General features: G+C 34.1%; 1 protein-coding gene across 3 annotated transcripts in view; it reads right to left on the reverse strand.

The window, feature by feature from the left end:
* The window catches only part of LOC144441849 (sarcospan-like), a 54,700-nt gene that overhangs the window by 37,441 nt on the left and 595 nt on the right, over nucleotides 1–16,664 (reverse strand). The window contains exons 1-2 of one of the 3 annotated variants that reach the window (XM_078131128.1): nucleotides 13,704–13,872; nucleotides 8,643–9,106 (exon numbers count right to left, since the gene is read on the reverse strand). In XM_078131128.1, the coding sequence (XP_077987254.1) occupies nucleotides 8,643–9,029 (387 nt within the window). In that variant the 5' untranslated portion in view covers nucleotides 9,030–9,106; nucleotides 13,704–13,872. Of the gene's footprint in view, nucleotides 1–8,642; nucleotides 9,107–13,554; nucleotides 13,873–16,664 lie in introns of those variants that run through there. The other 2 variants (XM_078131126.1, XM_078131127.1) reach the window with 2 other exon arrangements.

The raw sequence follows: 16,664 nt of genomic DNA on the forward strand, positions 1-16,664 counted from the left end.
ACTCAGTTTTTATGTATATTATATAAATTTTATATACATTTGACAACAACTCAGTTGCATACATATACACATGCACTAACTCGATCACTTGTACAACTTATAAAAGTACTCACTGTCTCACACCAAGAATGATAAAAAAAAATATCTGAAAGCACAACCTATAAATTTAACAGTACATATATTATAACATTAAATGCTGAACAAGCTCAATGTTGTACATGTACACTCACTATGGAGTTTTCCTTTCTGTACAACGGCATGTAGCATAGATTCTGATTCACAAGACAGGACAGCATGGATTCTGACTTACAGCTAAAACAGAACAGACAGCATGAATTCTGATTTTACATAAAAAATTCAAACTTAATATTACATTATAAACTAATCATATCATTTTCATAGCAATTTATTTTTCTATAGTATAATTTAATGTGCACTAAATTTTAAGAGCTTTCAGTATACTCTTAATAGGTTTACACAATGTATGTCTTTGTGGTCCACACACTTGGCATTCATGATCATGCTGTCATTTCTGGTGAACAGTATTATCAAGCCTGATACCATACCAGTCAGATCATCCCATCATGCAATTTCTTGAAAACAAAAGAAATAAATGTATACTAACTGTATTGTGTTCTTTTATTATGCAAATTTCTCACTGTTTTATCAGGGGAACAATGTGTATGAAATGAAATCTCAAAAGTTGAATGTATACAGTAATTTAACACACACATATAGAGTACTTCTGATTGTTGGAACTCTGGTTGCAGATACAGTGAATAAGTTGGGACTCGATTCTGATAATGTTCTGAGAATGTTCTGTGAAAAAATGTGAAATAAAGCTAGAATCATTACAATAAATTCTGTTCATATTTACGTGTAAAGCATAGCCAATTTTTTATGTTTCTGGTTCTACGTGATCAATTGAGATTACTGTATGTTGACTACAGCTAAAACATGTGTAATTGTAAAGTATCGGTAATTGCACTCAAATTTTGCACCATTAAAATTTTCTTGCAAATATATAAAGATTGAGTATAAATGGAAATATACATTAATACTGTAACCACAAAGTGCATGCACAGAATAGGATATTGAGTGGTAGTACATGCATGTACATTTTTTTTTAAATACAACTCATTTTACTGACAGGGTGATGTACATTTTACTGTAAAATTCTGGTTCCTATTTCATTAACTGCTAACACTTTATAAATGTCAGTCCTTGAATGTGGCTTGGCAGAATATGGTACATCGTCTGCATAGTACAGTACTATCTTCATGATTTATTTATGTGTTGCTAAGAGATATTGCGACATGGAACAAGAACTCAGAAATTCATTCATTTTACGTAAGATAATAAGGTCCTCACTCAACTGTTACTTGTTATGCTTTATTGGCCTGACGTCATGCCTAAATAGGCCTGTTCTCTTCTGTAGCAATAAAACAAATTACCTCCTATATTTTATAGATGCTTCTAAATTTCCACTAAAATTTAGTGCTTGATGAGACAGCTAGCTATCAACCATTCCCAGTGCATATATCTTTCTAAACTAGAGGACGCTGGGCATCCTAATTCATCAAAATTCAGTTTTATCAAACTCCTCCACAGCATAAATTCACAGTTCTGATTGCATGCTATACATGTATTTCACTGCATACACGTCAAACCTCTGTATGCGTCATGCACATCTGGGAATAATTTTTTTAATAAATCATATGCACTAATGCTACGGTGTCATTACTTTTTCAGATGCCTGCATAAAATTTTCATAGGATGTATATCCAATCGAATGTCCGAGCCACACTTTTGACTTTCTGGACCCAATTCCAAAGTCTGTCTATAATTGCCTCACTTAAAAATATATTACATTGCGTACACTCTTTTGATGGAAATCATCAAAAGGAATCTATAGTTATGACAATATATTACACTAAAGGGAACATGTAGACATCTCATCCAATGGTTATGAATATTTCATTACATCTAGGCTAAGTCTCCCTTCAATGACTTTGAAATGAAAACTGAGGGACATTGAAAAGAAGGAAATGCCAGACATACACTTTAATATCAAGTGAAATTTATAGACAGTGAATCACAATGACGTCTACAATAATTCTGTATCAGTTTAATTTACTCTCTGATATTTAATTTTTAGTTTCTTCTATTGCACAATAAAAATACACTAACATGAACCAATATAACATGAGATTTTTCTTGGACATATTATTACTGTCAAATCCTTTCTTCTCATTTGTAAAGAAATATTTTTGAAAGGAAAATCATGCAAAATTCATTCCCTCATTTGCACCAAGTACTCTTTGCCAATAGTGTGTTTGTGTGCAGCCTCCATACTACATTGATTTTGTAATATATTTTTTAAACTCTGAGTCTGTATTTTTTTCTTATCTCATGGGTGTTTTATTTATTTCCTTGTTGGGTGGCAACACATACAAATGTAGTATGTAACGGCATACATCAACATGGTTAAAATTTCTTTTTAACAAATTCTATTTTGTTATTACAAAGACCTATATGTACTACATTCGATTACAAATGCCATGACTGAATCAAAACTGACATACTTAAGAGTGAAGTGTCTGCGAATTGATTTTTCATAACAAACATGAAATGTGTCATTTAAGTAGATGTGTTTAACTTACTATAATGTCCCTGTACCCAACTGTAACTGCAATAATTTTCATCATAATTTTCACCATAATTTTTGTTTATATTAATTTATCATTGACTTCTTTATGTTGGTGTACTTGCTGAGTGACCAAACGACATCAACAGCCAACAAATTTACAATAGAATAACAAACAAATAACCACTCTACCTGTTCACAAACAAACATTATGCAAATCTAATAAGTACTTTTAATTATTAGGAATATGGTAAAACAAGGATTGATTCATTGCCAGTCAAGCTTTGGTGTATCCTTCACTGAGTACAAATTAACTAAATATAGCAAAAGGTTACAGCTTCTGGCACTTTGTCAAATTCTTCAAAATACATTTTTGACATTCAAATTGAACACAAGGTTTCTGTCTCCATAGAATTTGTAAAGTTGAAGGTAAAATAACACTGACGGGATGGATTATCCAAGATGTCAACCCATAGACCCATGGAGGGTCTATGGTCAACCTCACTCTTAGACAGTAATTGTGTGTTTTCAAGATCACAACCTCACATTTCATTCCCACAGACTATATATGACATAGACATCAAAGAGATTGAGGTCATTACTGGTAATTAGCCTTCCGATATAAATGTACACCTGTATTTAAAAGCTGTTACTAACAGTTCATATTCAAAGCTGTCACTAACAGTCCTTCAGACGGTAACTCCCACACCAAAGGCTATAATAGAGCTTACAAATCACTTGACATTGTCAAAACTAAACAACAAAAACCAAACAACTCGTCAAGCTCACACATTGCAATTGTAAGAAAGGTAGCACCTGAATGCCAAATGCACTGTCTACGAAAAGGGCCTTTGATAATAGACAATGATGACTTCTTATGGACATCTCAGATATCCCTTGAAAAACAAAATACATGTACATCATAGATTACATAGACTAATATGAATGTTAAATAATATTAATTTCAAAATGTACACTATAGGTTAATACACGTCTGCCAATCAACCTCCATACATACATACATACATACATACATACATACATACATACATACATACACATACATACATACATACATACATACATACATACATACATACATACATATACATATACATACATACTACATACATACATACATACATACATACATACATACATACATGTACACACAGGCACACATGCATACATGCATGCATGCATGCACACAGACACATACATCATTTCTTAATAAATTGAAACTTTTCATGCTTGATTACTTCTATAAATTGTATTTATGTGTTACCATCATGCATATCAGTGCTAGTTTCCATGGGTATCACAGCCCTCCAGGTCTGTTCTATTTTCTGTTAAAAGTACCTGCATATAAACATTACTCTGTACATTGAAATGATACACACGTATTAATGTACTTGTATGTGTCTGAACTATTCAAAGAGATCTGACTCAACACTTTTGAGGCTCACATTCTCACTTGTTTCTCTCTCTCTCTCTCTCTCTCTTATAACATACAAGTATTTAAATATGAGTTAACATAGTTTATTGTATTGCTTTTTCTACCACTAGGCTATTCAACTTATTGCCTTCCAAGGTTTATCAGTTCACTGCTGTTTATACCCTGGGAATCAGTATGGATTCTAAGTGATCCCACAACATTATGTAATGTCTTATTTTGAGGTCTGCAAAGGTTAGGGTGAAAGTTTATCAGGAGTGGCAGCATATAATTTGTATTCTTGTGATTAGCTCTGTAAAGAAAGATAAAGGAAGGTCTGAGTACTTATATAGAACTCCCACTATAATCAAATTGAATGTCTGTACATAACCTCATTGGAGAAATGTTACTCTGATGAATTGAGACAGCATTCAAAATTCATATCCCATTGAAGCAAAACTGATCAATTTTAGTTCAGGTAAGTGTGTGCAATACCCGGAGAAAAGCAATTTGATTATCCAAATGATAGGTCTTTCACCAGAGACAATTTTTGTAAAATATAACAACACACCATGATCTTTCTAGGTCTATTAGTTTCAAGGATTCTTTGTCAATGATGTGTACGTGAGATGCCTCCCTAAGTAAGGTTTTAGTTTCAATTCTTATTCTTAAATTCCTTTATGGATGTACCATTCATTTCTAATTTGATCTAAAAGTTTTATTTTATAATTACAAAGACCTACAAATGCCGTATCTGGAATAGAATGCCCCCACCGAGCAGAGTCATATCCCTACAAAGACCTACAAATGCCATGTCTGGAATGCCCTCACCGAGCCAAGTCATAAAGTGATTACCAAGATCTACAAATGCCATGTCTGGAATGCCTCTACTAAGCTGAATCCTGTCCCAAATGTTGTGGAGGAGGAGATCAAGATGTATACAGTTGATAAATTGTAGAAAAGTTGATATCAACATTATGAAAACTGAAAAATAACAAAAATCTTTGACATTAACACTTTCACATAGTCATATACTTCTATGTTTATCAGTTACTGTCTAATAAAAGGAAATAGAAACAGTTAAAGCCATCATAGCTTTTTAATACCAAATAAAAATCTTCCTATTATATGACACTAGTAAATCTAATATCTAACCAGCTTTATATTTAACACATCATACTTTGAATGTTATACTTGGGTCTGTTTTTTACAACTACAAGTAAATATTAAACACTGGAATGTTTTCATGATATAAACTGTCTTCTAATTGTGTGAAATCTACAGTATAGATTTCACTATATTCCTAATATCATTCAAGAAATACTTGTGTCACTTGCTAACATCTGCTAGCTGAATCTTGGACTATGGAATGAGAGTTTTTAAAGAACAACCGTTTTGGAGTCACTGTCATCAGTTTGGAGATGTTGAACTTTGTGAAATCATAGAAGAGTACAAAGTGTCTATACTGGACAGTTTTGAATGACTGGCAAGGAGTGTGTGTGCGTGCGTGTGTGTGTGTGTGTGTGTGTGTGTGTGTGTGTGCGTGTGCGCGTGCGCGTGCGCATGCGCGTGCGTGTTTGTGTGTGAGTTTAATAACTATCATGTTGGACTTTGTAAAATCATAGAAGAGTACAATGTGTCTATACTGGACAACTTTGAATGACTGGCAACATGTGTTTGTGTACGAGTCTAAAAACTATCAACCTGTGTGATCTGACCAATATATAAAGATGTTGAACAAAGTGAAATCATAGCAGCATGTGTCTATACCGTATATATGTAGTTTGAATGACAGAACTTGTGCTATATTTTCTACTGACCTCCAGCAAAGATTCTATCAAAATCTAATTATATGGCATGTTAAAATATCATCTACCGCTGTCCATAAAAGATACTTCTAATCTCTAGCCCTGATAAATGCCTACAGAAGACCACCGGTTCATCTCAGCTGCTCTGGTTACATACTGCTATTCTGGTCACATTTTGATATGGGAAATCTGGATTTCGCTGATAAAAGATCTGTTGGGAATGTTTCATCTGATATGACAAGGAAGTGGGCGAAGTATGCGTTGGTGGCCCTGTAGTGGTCTTATCTCTACCTATCTTTAATCACAGTGGTCGTTCAACCTAAAGAAACATGTATTCTCAACCCATTTTACAGTTTCAACTAATCAGTTTACTTCTCACCATCTTTTGCATCATACATACTGTTTTGTTAGCATTATTTTAATAGCTCTACTCCCACACAATAACTGTACAGTCAGTATTGAATCTAAAGAGTTAAAAATAAGATTCTATAATTGACAAGTGTCAATCTTTTCTATCATTTTCAATAAACTTGATTTTTTGCCATTCTAGCATATAACAACCCTTGCATAACAGTGTTAAATACTACCATACCCATCTGTATAGGCCCCCCCCCCCTCTCCTGCAACACAAAACATAACAAACCCTAGGGAATGGGTTCTGGCAATGCTGCACCGCCAATGACAATGCACTTATTCCATTCTAATTTATGCTAATTAACTTTTTATTATTTGCATCAAAACATTGTTACAAATTATCTGTATGTCAGGTAGCTTGGAGTAAAATATATTCCAATTATATCAACATCAGACATGCTGAATACACCCCCATGCATAGTTACTATTTTTAGTAATGGTGAAATTGTACTTTACTACATCATTTGACCAAACTTCTTGGATCAAACCCATTCATTTACACAGACTGCTAAATCATATATATTCAAAAAAATTCTGGTTTTAAGATTTCATCTTTGAATTTTAGGAAATTTTACGCCAAGATTAAAACCTGGAAGCTTTAATAATAGTGAAAGTTAATATCTGAAATTAATATTAATAGATGTGCTAATATAATATGTATGTTTTGACATACTGGTAATTTTTTTTAAGACTTTGTTTTGGAGGGACACCTCCCCCTCCACTCCCTCCCCACCCTCACAAACCACAATTACACTCCTAGCATGCCTTCTTTGTTTTCAGGTGATCAGTTATCACCTATCTTGACATTATAATCAGAATTCTTAAAATGTTAACTTTTGATATTTACAAAATGACAGTGAGAATAACTGTAAATTGAGATTGATAGACCAGGCTGAACTAGATACATGCATTACAAAACATGTTAACAGAGGGAATCATGAATAACTCATCACATCAGGACTTTTACATTTTATACACGTTGTGATATATCCATAACTCATATGACCTTCATAAAATTCACAGTTATCAGCATCAAATCTTGACATCACTGGGGCAATTCAACCCTAAGGGGAGCATCTATTAATCTTTATGTGAAATACAGTCACCTACAAACATCACAGGATGAAGTTAGATTGGTACAGTAGGGAGAATTTATCTTGTTTGAGAACACCTACCTGTACTTTTTGTTATGTTTTCAACCATTTTTCAAGGTTGCTTAAGTGCAGGTTGTAAAACACCCCCACAATGAATAAAAAACAAATATTTTTGTTAACTTTACTACCTCTACCTACATGAAGTAGATGTCCCACTGAATAGAAAACATTTAAAGGTTGCAATACAGCCTTAGTAGTTAAAAATTATGTAACTTATACCTGGGAGTTTATACCTACACTAAGTGGCTATTAAAATACCAAAAGCTACAAGAATTTGGACTGTGTTTAGAAATCAGGTGTGAAGGCCCCTTGTTTTCCCAGGTTGTTTTCTTTCCATGGCTTTTTACACACTTAAGATTCAAAGTAATGCAAAGTTCTTCCAAAAAACATTTAAAGGTAAAAGAATTTAGAAATGACTTTATAGAAAACAGGTATGGTAAAAAGAATTTCTTTTTGTGGCTTTCCACAATCTCAAGGGACTCAAAATATAAAGCTAAAATTAGTCAATACCATATCTACTGGCTGAATCTGTGACTGTTGCTGTTCACTATATCATTGGAAATAGTGGCTGGGTGTGGTGGAATCACAGATGTAGCCAGTACAGTAGAGAGAGTATTTAGTCAAAGAACACAACCTAGAGTCTGTAATGTACAATAGATTGGTACCTTGAGTTTATACTGAGTACATTCATTCCTGTAAGGCATTCCAAACTTATCTTGTGTTTTTTTCATAGGATTAACCATATTTGACTTTTGACTTGGAGCATCATCATAAACCACACTCTATTTTATGGCACCGTCCAAGATGCACCGCCAAGAGGTATTTTGCAGTGTCGTGGAAGAAATAACAGCTCTGGTTTGTGACAATGACTTGGAGTACTCAGATTAAAATGAAAAGTCTGTGCTGTTTCCTCCAAGCTGAGAAGTTCATATCCTGCCATAAAAGCACAGAACTGGCAATCTTGCCTCAATCTACTTTTCTCTGTCACCTGGAAGCCATGCAGCATTTCATTAAAGAAAGGACAGTATGGCTTCCAGACTATCATCTTTGGGGTAGTATTATTAATACTTTACATATATAAAGCTTCTGGAATTAATATAATTCCAAAATGCCAGGGTCATTTGCCAGGGTGTTACTCCTGGTCTTACCAAGTATAATGATAACAACGAAACTAAGTAAATACATACCGGAATTCCAGACCAATATGGCGTGTCTCTAATCTTAAGAGAGGGTGAAATATTCACCATTACAAATCCAAAGATTGCAATGGTAGCACCTAAAAGTATCTGTAACATGACCAGGCATACAGGTAAACTGCAGCAACGCAGGTGATACTTTCTGTGTTTTTCTTTGAAAGGCCTGGGTGAGGGTGTATGAGTGTCTGAATGCAGGTCTTCTTGCACAATGTTTTGAGGTACTGTAGTTGCCAGACTTGGCATCTGTGTTCGGCTTTCAAAATTCTCAGATGATGCAGTGCTGGCATTACTCCTAGGAGAATGGTGTAGTGATCCTGTACTCCGCTCTGTTGCTGGAATAACAGGACTTGTGTCTGAAGTTTCTTCAATTTCCTTCATTTTTGCTTCTTATTTGCAAAATCAGCTACTAGCAATTTTTACCAACTTTAATATATATTGGGTATCATTATTTACACCTGAAAAATAAAACATGGTGAAAAGTTTTTACTGGTTGTTGAACATATATTTCTCTGTTTACGCTACACAAATGAGTCTCTTTATTTTTAGGAAAGACAATGACAATTAGTAAATTTTCTGTTAGACATTACAATTGAGGTACATGTAGTTTATTGCAAAATGACCAAAAAATTATAAATAACATTCAGTATGCTAATTAGGAGGGTTTCTACTTCCAACTGTAACTTTAGACACACCAACTATGTGGAATAGCATGATATATGAGAAATAGCAGTCAAAGGAATGTTATCTCTAAAAATCTAGGGTTGAATTCTAGGTTTAAAGTTTCTGTCTCTGGGTTTTGAACTTCAGTACTATTGACACATATCATAGTAGTCCTATCAAAGCCATGGATTTATGACAAGAAATCTGGCGAGTTGTTTATTTTTGAAGGTTTCTCTGTATATCAAACAAGATAGAAGACCAGAACATCTGATTATTATGATAATTATCGTACCCTATACCAGATGTCTTTAGTGTATGCCTCTGGGGGCAAATGGAATAAAACATGTCAAAACAAACATAAAAGTCAGCTTGTTTCCCAGAATACAGGGCAAAACAATTGAATAGGTATTACATGTACTTCTAAATAAAGTAAATGGAGGCCTGGAAAAAAAAATAGAAAAAAAAATTACAAAGAAAAGCAAAATATGCATTGAAAATTGAGAATATTATCGGTAGTACTTTGTGGTTTTCTGTAAATATACACTGAAACGAAGGGATGGTCTCAATGAAACTCAACTCCATAGCTCACCTTACAAAACCAAAAATAGTTCACGATTAATTCAAATTGTATAAAACAATATATCATTTATTGTCCCAGAATAAGCTGTTCGTTGGTTTTACTGGTACTTGGCTAACATAGCATCCATTTCCAGATTCTGTGTTATAACATGTAGGTTTGGGTATTTTTCAATCGTAAATATTGTTTCCAGAATAGACTGTCTGTTGTCACCAGTTTTACTAAATCTATGTCCCAGTGCAAAAAACAAGTTTGAAAACTCTGAATTGTAAATATAATAAAAACTTGATGAGGTTTGATACAAAATTGTTCAAATTCAACATCAGGATTGTAGCCCTAATGACAATCTCATATTCTGCTGTAAAATCACACAACCGTAAAAAAAAAAAAAACCTCTGGTAGCATGATTGACAATAAATACAAACATGTTGTTTTTTAAAAAGACCTTTTATTTCTTTGACATCTAGACATACCACTTGAGGCAGTCAGATGCACCAATATAGAACAGTAGACTGACTGCACAGTTGACAGGCACCATTTGTATTCAAATTTAGCTGAGGAGTTTCCGTTAGAGTAAGGTATTAAAAGGAGACCGGTAGTATGAGGGTTACACCCCCTACAGACTTATTTCTGTCATCCAGCACAGACAGCCTCTGTTCTACATTGCTAGTCCCAACTCATCTTGCAATGTTCCAAGACCAATCAGGGTCATAGCAACTGTAACCTGAAATTCTTGTACAAGATATCACATACACCCCTGACAACAAGTGCAATGTAGCAATGGCTATAATGTCAAGAACATGATAAATTTACAGTACCCTGACACAGAGTGGCCATATTTTACACAACTTTGTTGACTACAAATCACCCCAGTCTCTAAGCAATTGCTAAGCACCCACCCATCTCCAGCCATCACCAGCAGACTCCTCTACTAAATCCGTAAAGTGTGGCATTACAAATTCAACAAAGACTCTACTACCCTAGACTACTTAGACAGATATGAGTAAATCATTGAACAATCCCAACCATAAATTGTTACTGCAAAGCTGCAATCCAGATTATCCAACAATATACTTTATAGGTCACAGTAGTAATACCTTTTATGAACAACAAGGACAGGATTAGATGTACTATGATTGTCTACTGTCGTAATTTCATCTTTTTTTGATTTATGTTGTACAATCCTCACATCTGCCTTTGTTGCTATGAATATTGAAATGACCTTATTTGAACACTTATTATGGTGTGTAAAATTAATCCAGAAAGTCTTTGAAATTTTGATTGACATCCATCTACATAATAATGGTGAACTTTTGTATAGACTTTACTTACAGATGATCATAAGCATAGCATGAATGGGGAGAGAGAGGACTTAACTTGATAGAAGGGAGAGTATGATTCATAGCAACTATCATAATTCATAAAGTATTCCAATGTGAAGGTCACTATGACATCTGGTTAAACTACAATGTATACATGTATGACTTTGACTTTGAGTTGATTCCACCATCTGATGATGTTCTGATTTAATATATATACAGTCATCAGGCAAGCTACATGTTTCATCTTCTGTGTTATTTTATTTCATTTACAGATCTGTCTAGCTCTGTTGAAACAAATGATTATTATTTTGTTTTGTTCAAAGATCTTAGCTTTTGCAAATATTGTTATTTTGTTTTGTTCACAGGCCTTAATTGTTCCAACTTTTTTATTGTTATTTTATTTTGTGTACAGCTCTTAGCTTTTGCAAATATTGTTATTTTGTTTTGTTCACAGGCCTTAATTGTTCCAACTTTTTTTTGTTATTTTATTTTGTGTACAGCTCTTAGCTTTTGCAAATATTGTTATTTTGTTTTGTTCACAGGCCTTAATTGTTCCAACTTTTTTTTGTTATTTTATTTTGTGTACAGCTCTTAGCTTTTGCAAATATTGTTATTTTGTTTTGTTCACAGGCCTTAATTGTTCCAACTTTTTTTTGTTATTTTATTTTGTGTACAGCTCTTAGCTTTTGCAAATATTGTTATTTTGTTTTGTTCACAGGCCTTAGCCATGTAATTAACAATTATATATAGCAGTTCGTGTTTATAAATAGAAACTTACAATACTGTATTGACAATACACAAATACTAGGAAATCTGGTCTTTCAAATTCAAATGACATCAAATTAAAAATAGTATGTTTTCATACTCATTAACCCTCCTATTGTCAAATGGTACAAGGGCAGCCCTTTATTTTTATGTTTTCCCACGGTAAAACCTTTAATTTAAATCAGTTAAAAATCCTTCTTTAAATTACATGTATTTCTTTAATTTACAATGTAGTGTGTGCATGTACACATGTTAAGTTATATTTTCACTCCATAATCATACTTTAACAGTCTGGATGCCGTGGCAATGGCAATTTAAGTCAGAAGGTAACCATGCACCATTTGTTTTATTAATGGTCCCACAGTTTGTTTTTTTAATTATTATTTTCAGCCAGCTATGCACTAGTGGGGTCACTACCTCACCATCAATGACATCAAAACTCAAGTATTAATCCTGCCATAGAAGACGTCATTTTTTGTTATTATTTCACCAGATTGCAGAAATAAAGAATCAGTCAAACATAAAAATTATAAGGGCTGCCCTGAAAGGAACAGCTGGTTATACATATTACCAATATTTGTTTACATTAATTTCATTTCATATACCATTTTTATTGTTCTATTTGACTGGATCTGAGCTGTGTAATTGCTTGGTATCAAAATTTAGACACAGTATTTATTTAATATGCTATAAACAATATGAATCTTTTTTATAAAAAAATAAATGTTCATGTAGAATCTAAAAATTACCAATAAATCATTCAAAATGCATCATTCTATTGATAGAGCACTGCTCAATTCTCTTTGATCCACCACCACCACCACCACCCACCAACACATAAACTCATACACTTGTTGGTTACTTATCTTTGCAAATCATAGAGTAACTTTTTCATTATTGAGGATATTTCAAAAAAAAATTGAATACATAACAATTTAAAAATAAACAGCTCTAATTATTATACTTCATGGTACATCACACATTTTCTATTTTTCAACAAAAGCAATTAAATAACATTTATTTTACACTATCGATCACAATTTACTGAGCTACTATCTCACTGTAGGCTTTCAGACCTGGTTTGAATAGTAAACAGTGTAAGTTAGACCGCTACTTGCCGAGTACTGTGATGAAAATACATGTACGTGTATAGGCTATAGCATCAACAAATGATGTGTGTGTGTGTAGCAGATAATATGGATGGAAGCGTCAGACGCGTTATGTTCCCAGGGTAACGTTAGGAAAGTGTTTAAATTTTACATTGAATTTGGTAAACATGTATGTTTCCTTTGGTGGTACCAACTGAAAAGTCCACGCTTTTGGGAAGCAACTGGTACATTACAAAACAGAAAAGCTAACCGACTGTAGTGTAACACGAATGTTATCTTCCTAGCTCGTCGTACATGTACTTTGAAAATGCATTCGCTCTGTCAGATCAGCGTGCCAGGGCCCAGAACTTGAAGCTGTGTACGTACGTACACTAACCGGGAAAGCAACATCGCACCAAATTTAAGCATAAATACTGTCTGCAACTAAAATTAAAGTACTTGTCCAATACTATACCGTTAATGTTCCCTACCTCACTTTGTCAAGCAGTGAAAGTGGTTTGTATCAAATACAATTTAAACGATATATCGGTCAGTTGTCTCGTCGCCATATCTTGTCAGCATTCGATGCTTGCGTTCAGCACGGGCATCGCGATGTACGTCCTATGCCCGTTTTACTCACATGATAAAATCTGACCTTCTGCAAAGCAACTTCACAGGAACATTTATCAGTGCAAGTGTGCACAACCTGTCAAACACTTGACGTGGGATTTAAATCAGCGGCAAGGAATGCTGCTGTACGTTGTTGAGTTGAACGCTAACACTGTTCCGTGCTCATCGGTGTGAAAGCAGAATGCTCGTAAATGGAAAGGTACCCTTAACTCTACACAAACTACAAATATACTCCCCGAGTAAGTTGTATTTCTATACAGATGTATTTAACTTTACTTGTATTTCATTTATACACACATTTGGTTTATGCCACCAATATACAGTATATAGGCAGTGTTTATAACTACTAAAGTAAAGTACTAGTTCTTGAATGACATGTTTGTAACTGAAATATCGCCATGTTTGTTACTCACTGATTTTATCAGTTTCTTTCTTTCATTTTATCAATTTCTTTCTTTCTTTCTTTCTATCTGTCTTTCTTTCATCAATTTCTCACTCCTATATACATGTGCTAATTCACTAACTGAATACATCCATGGTTATATTTACTTTATTCATTCATTAGGTTGTCGGTCGGTCGGTCGGTCGGTCGGTCGGTCGGTCGGTTGGTTGGTTGGTTGGTTGGTTGGTTGGTTGGTTGGTTGGTTGGTTGGTTGGTTGGTTGGTTAGTTGGTTGGTTGGTTTGTCACTTGGTCATGTCACTAGATCTTTTGGTCAGTTATATTCAATTGTAGTTACTATAGTTCAGTCAGTCTGGCCTATAAAATGCGAAAAGAACCGCATATGTTCTCCCATTTTTATTAGGTGTACATGTCCTACTAGTAGTATTTCTTTTCTCAATTCTTTCCTTGAATCTTTATAATTTTCACTCTTCAATAATTAACACCCATATTTCTGGTCCTGTTCTTGAATGACTCTTGTGAGAGAAATTGGGACTGGTCGATTTGTTGAAAAGTTGATATACATGTATTGAGTAATTGATTGATTGATTGATTGATCAAATGGTTAATATAATCTATTAATTGATTGGTTTATCATTACATGAATTCATTACATATTTCATTTCATTTCATTTCATTTCATATTTTACAAATCAGGTGACACGAAATTTGTCTTTGTTGTTGTCAAATGTCAAATGGTCACGAGTTACCCTGCTAAATGCATTGCGTTGTTGTCCGATTTACTTCCACACGCCCCCTTTCGGAACCAAGGTCGATATACAAAATGCGCATACATAACATCCACCCTGTAGAACCTTTTCAGAATCGACTATGGGTTTAGACAATTTAGTGTAATAGAGATGTATAACGACTTGGAGGCTTGGTAACCGACGACGGGTCTATCAATCGTGTCATTATTATCTAATATTTGAAGCCGTATCAGTTGCTAAGCACACTTCAGCAAGCGGTTAGTAAGGATACATGACACCACAGGCACTCGAGTCAATCTGTATGATTTTTTTTTAATGTGTAGTGAATAAGCTCTACATATTTTTTTTAATCCTACAGATTGATTCGAGTGCCTGTGCATGACACACTTCAAGTAAATCCAAAACATAAAGTAATACAAGTACACATTTCAAGTTGTACTGTGTCCCTTGAACTGAAAGTAAGCCTATGTTCTCGATTGTATACCCAAATCAAAACTTTATAACATTTACTAGTTTACTAGTAATTTAGGCCATAGCCTGTATACAGCACTAGTGGTATTCCTTCTCGTATTTCACCGATGGAGTACCACTACCACTAGCGCCGTAAACAGTGCATGCGGGAAATCAATATTTATATCTAGTATGATAAAGTTATTTCAACCATCTACTATTACTTTATTAATACTTGATTTACATGTTTACCAAGTATTTTTTTTAAGTATTTGCCACAAACAAAAATCCTTCGCGGATCTTCGAGAAAGTGGCGCTTGTCACTATACTCCCTAAAACAAACATACGACTATATGTGAGGGGAAAGTTTCCAGTGTTTGCATTGTAATGTATGTGACGCACACTTGTAAAATGTCACGAAGATGTCGACTGGAAACACAATGACGTCTATTAATCTATTAAAGCATAATTCTCCGACATAACAATGATTGGAAACCCCTGGTGAATATCAATTTGATGCTAATCTTAAACCAGCATTGTTGGTGCTGTGTTGAGGTGACTGTTTAACCTTTTAAACGGGTTACCAGCTACTTCAGTGACGCTGAAAAATGTTGACGTTGTGGCATGATGTCATGGTATCTCAGAAAACTGCAGTTATTTGTCTTGATTTACGTCATAAAACGCTCAAAATTAAATTACCATAGTGATAGCTCATTACGAGTCATTACAATACAACAACATACTAACAATCATTACTGTACAATACTAAGCTCACCCAAAAATTTATCTTTTGTGAACTTCGTGATGTAATTTAGACGTCCACGTTTTTCTAAATTACTCTAGCTGGTCTTGTATGTATGTATGTATGTATGTGTGTGTGTGTGTGTGTGTGTGTGTGTGTGTGTGTGTGTGTGTGTGTGTTAGCATAAATGGCCAGTATCAGTTGTCACCCTAGAATTTTCACATAGTATTAAATACTTTACTCCGTCAAACTGTTGTACAGAATTTGCATTTGGCAAAATGTCAATCAATATTGAAAGTTACGGTAATGTCGAGTAAAATGGACAATTATGAAACCATACACATTGTCTGGTAAATGTATTTGTTTGTAACGTGTGCGGTAAATGTGTTCATTGCGTAATATCGTACAATATGGTTTTATTCTGTAGTTATATCAATTTAATAGGAATTGGGGGGGGGGTATCGGGAAGGGGTTTAATTATCTGTAATTATATAATTTATATTACTGAATATATGAAATCTAGTTGAATTGAACTAACCCCATCCACCCACCCAATGATAGCAATATCATGGTGATAATTACACTTACACATCAATATACAGAATAAAAAACACAAAACTGTGTGTAAG

This window comes from Glandiceps talaboti, chromosome 1 (assembly GCF_964340395.1).
Source record: "Glandiceps talaboti chromosome 1, keGlaTala1.1, whole genome shotgun sequence".
In the NCBI taxonomy this organism is placed as follows: Eukaryota; Metazoa; Hemichordata; class Enteropneusta; family Spengelidae; genus Glandiceps; species Glandiceps talaboti.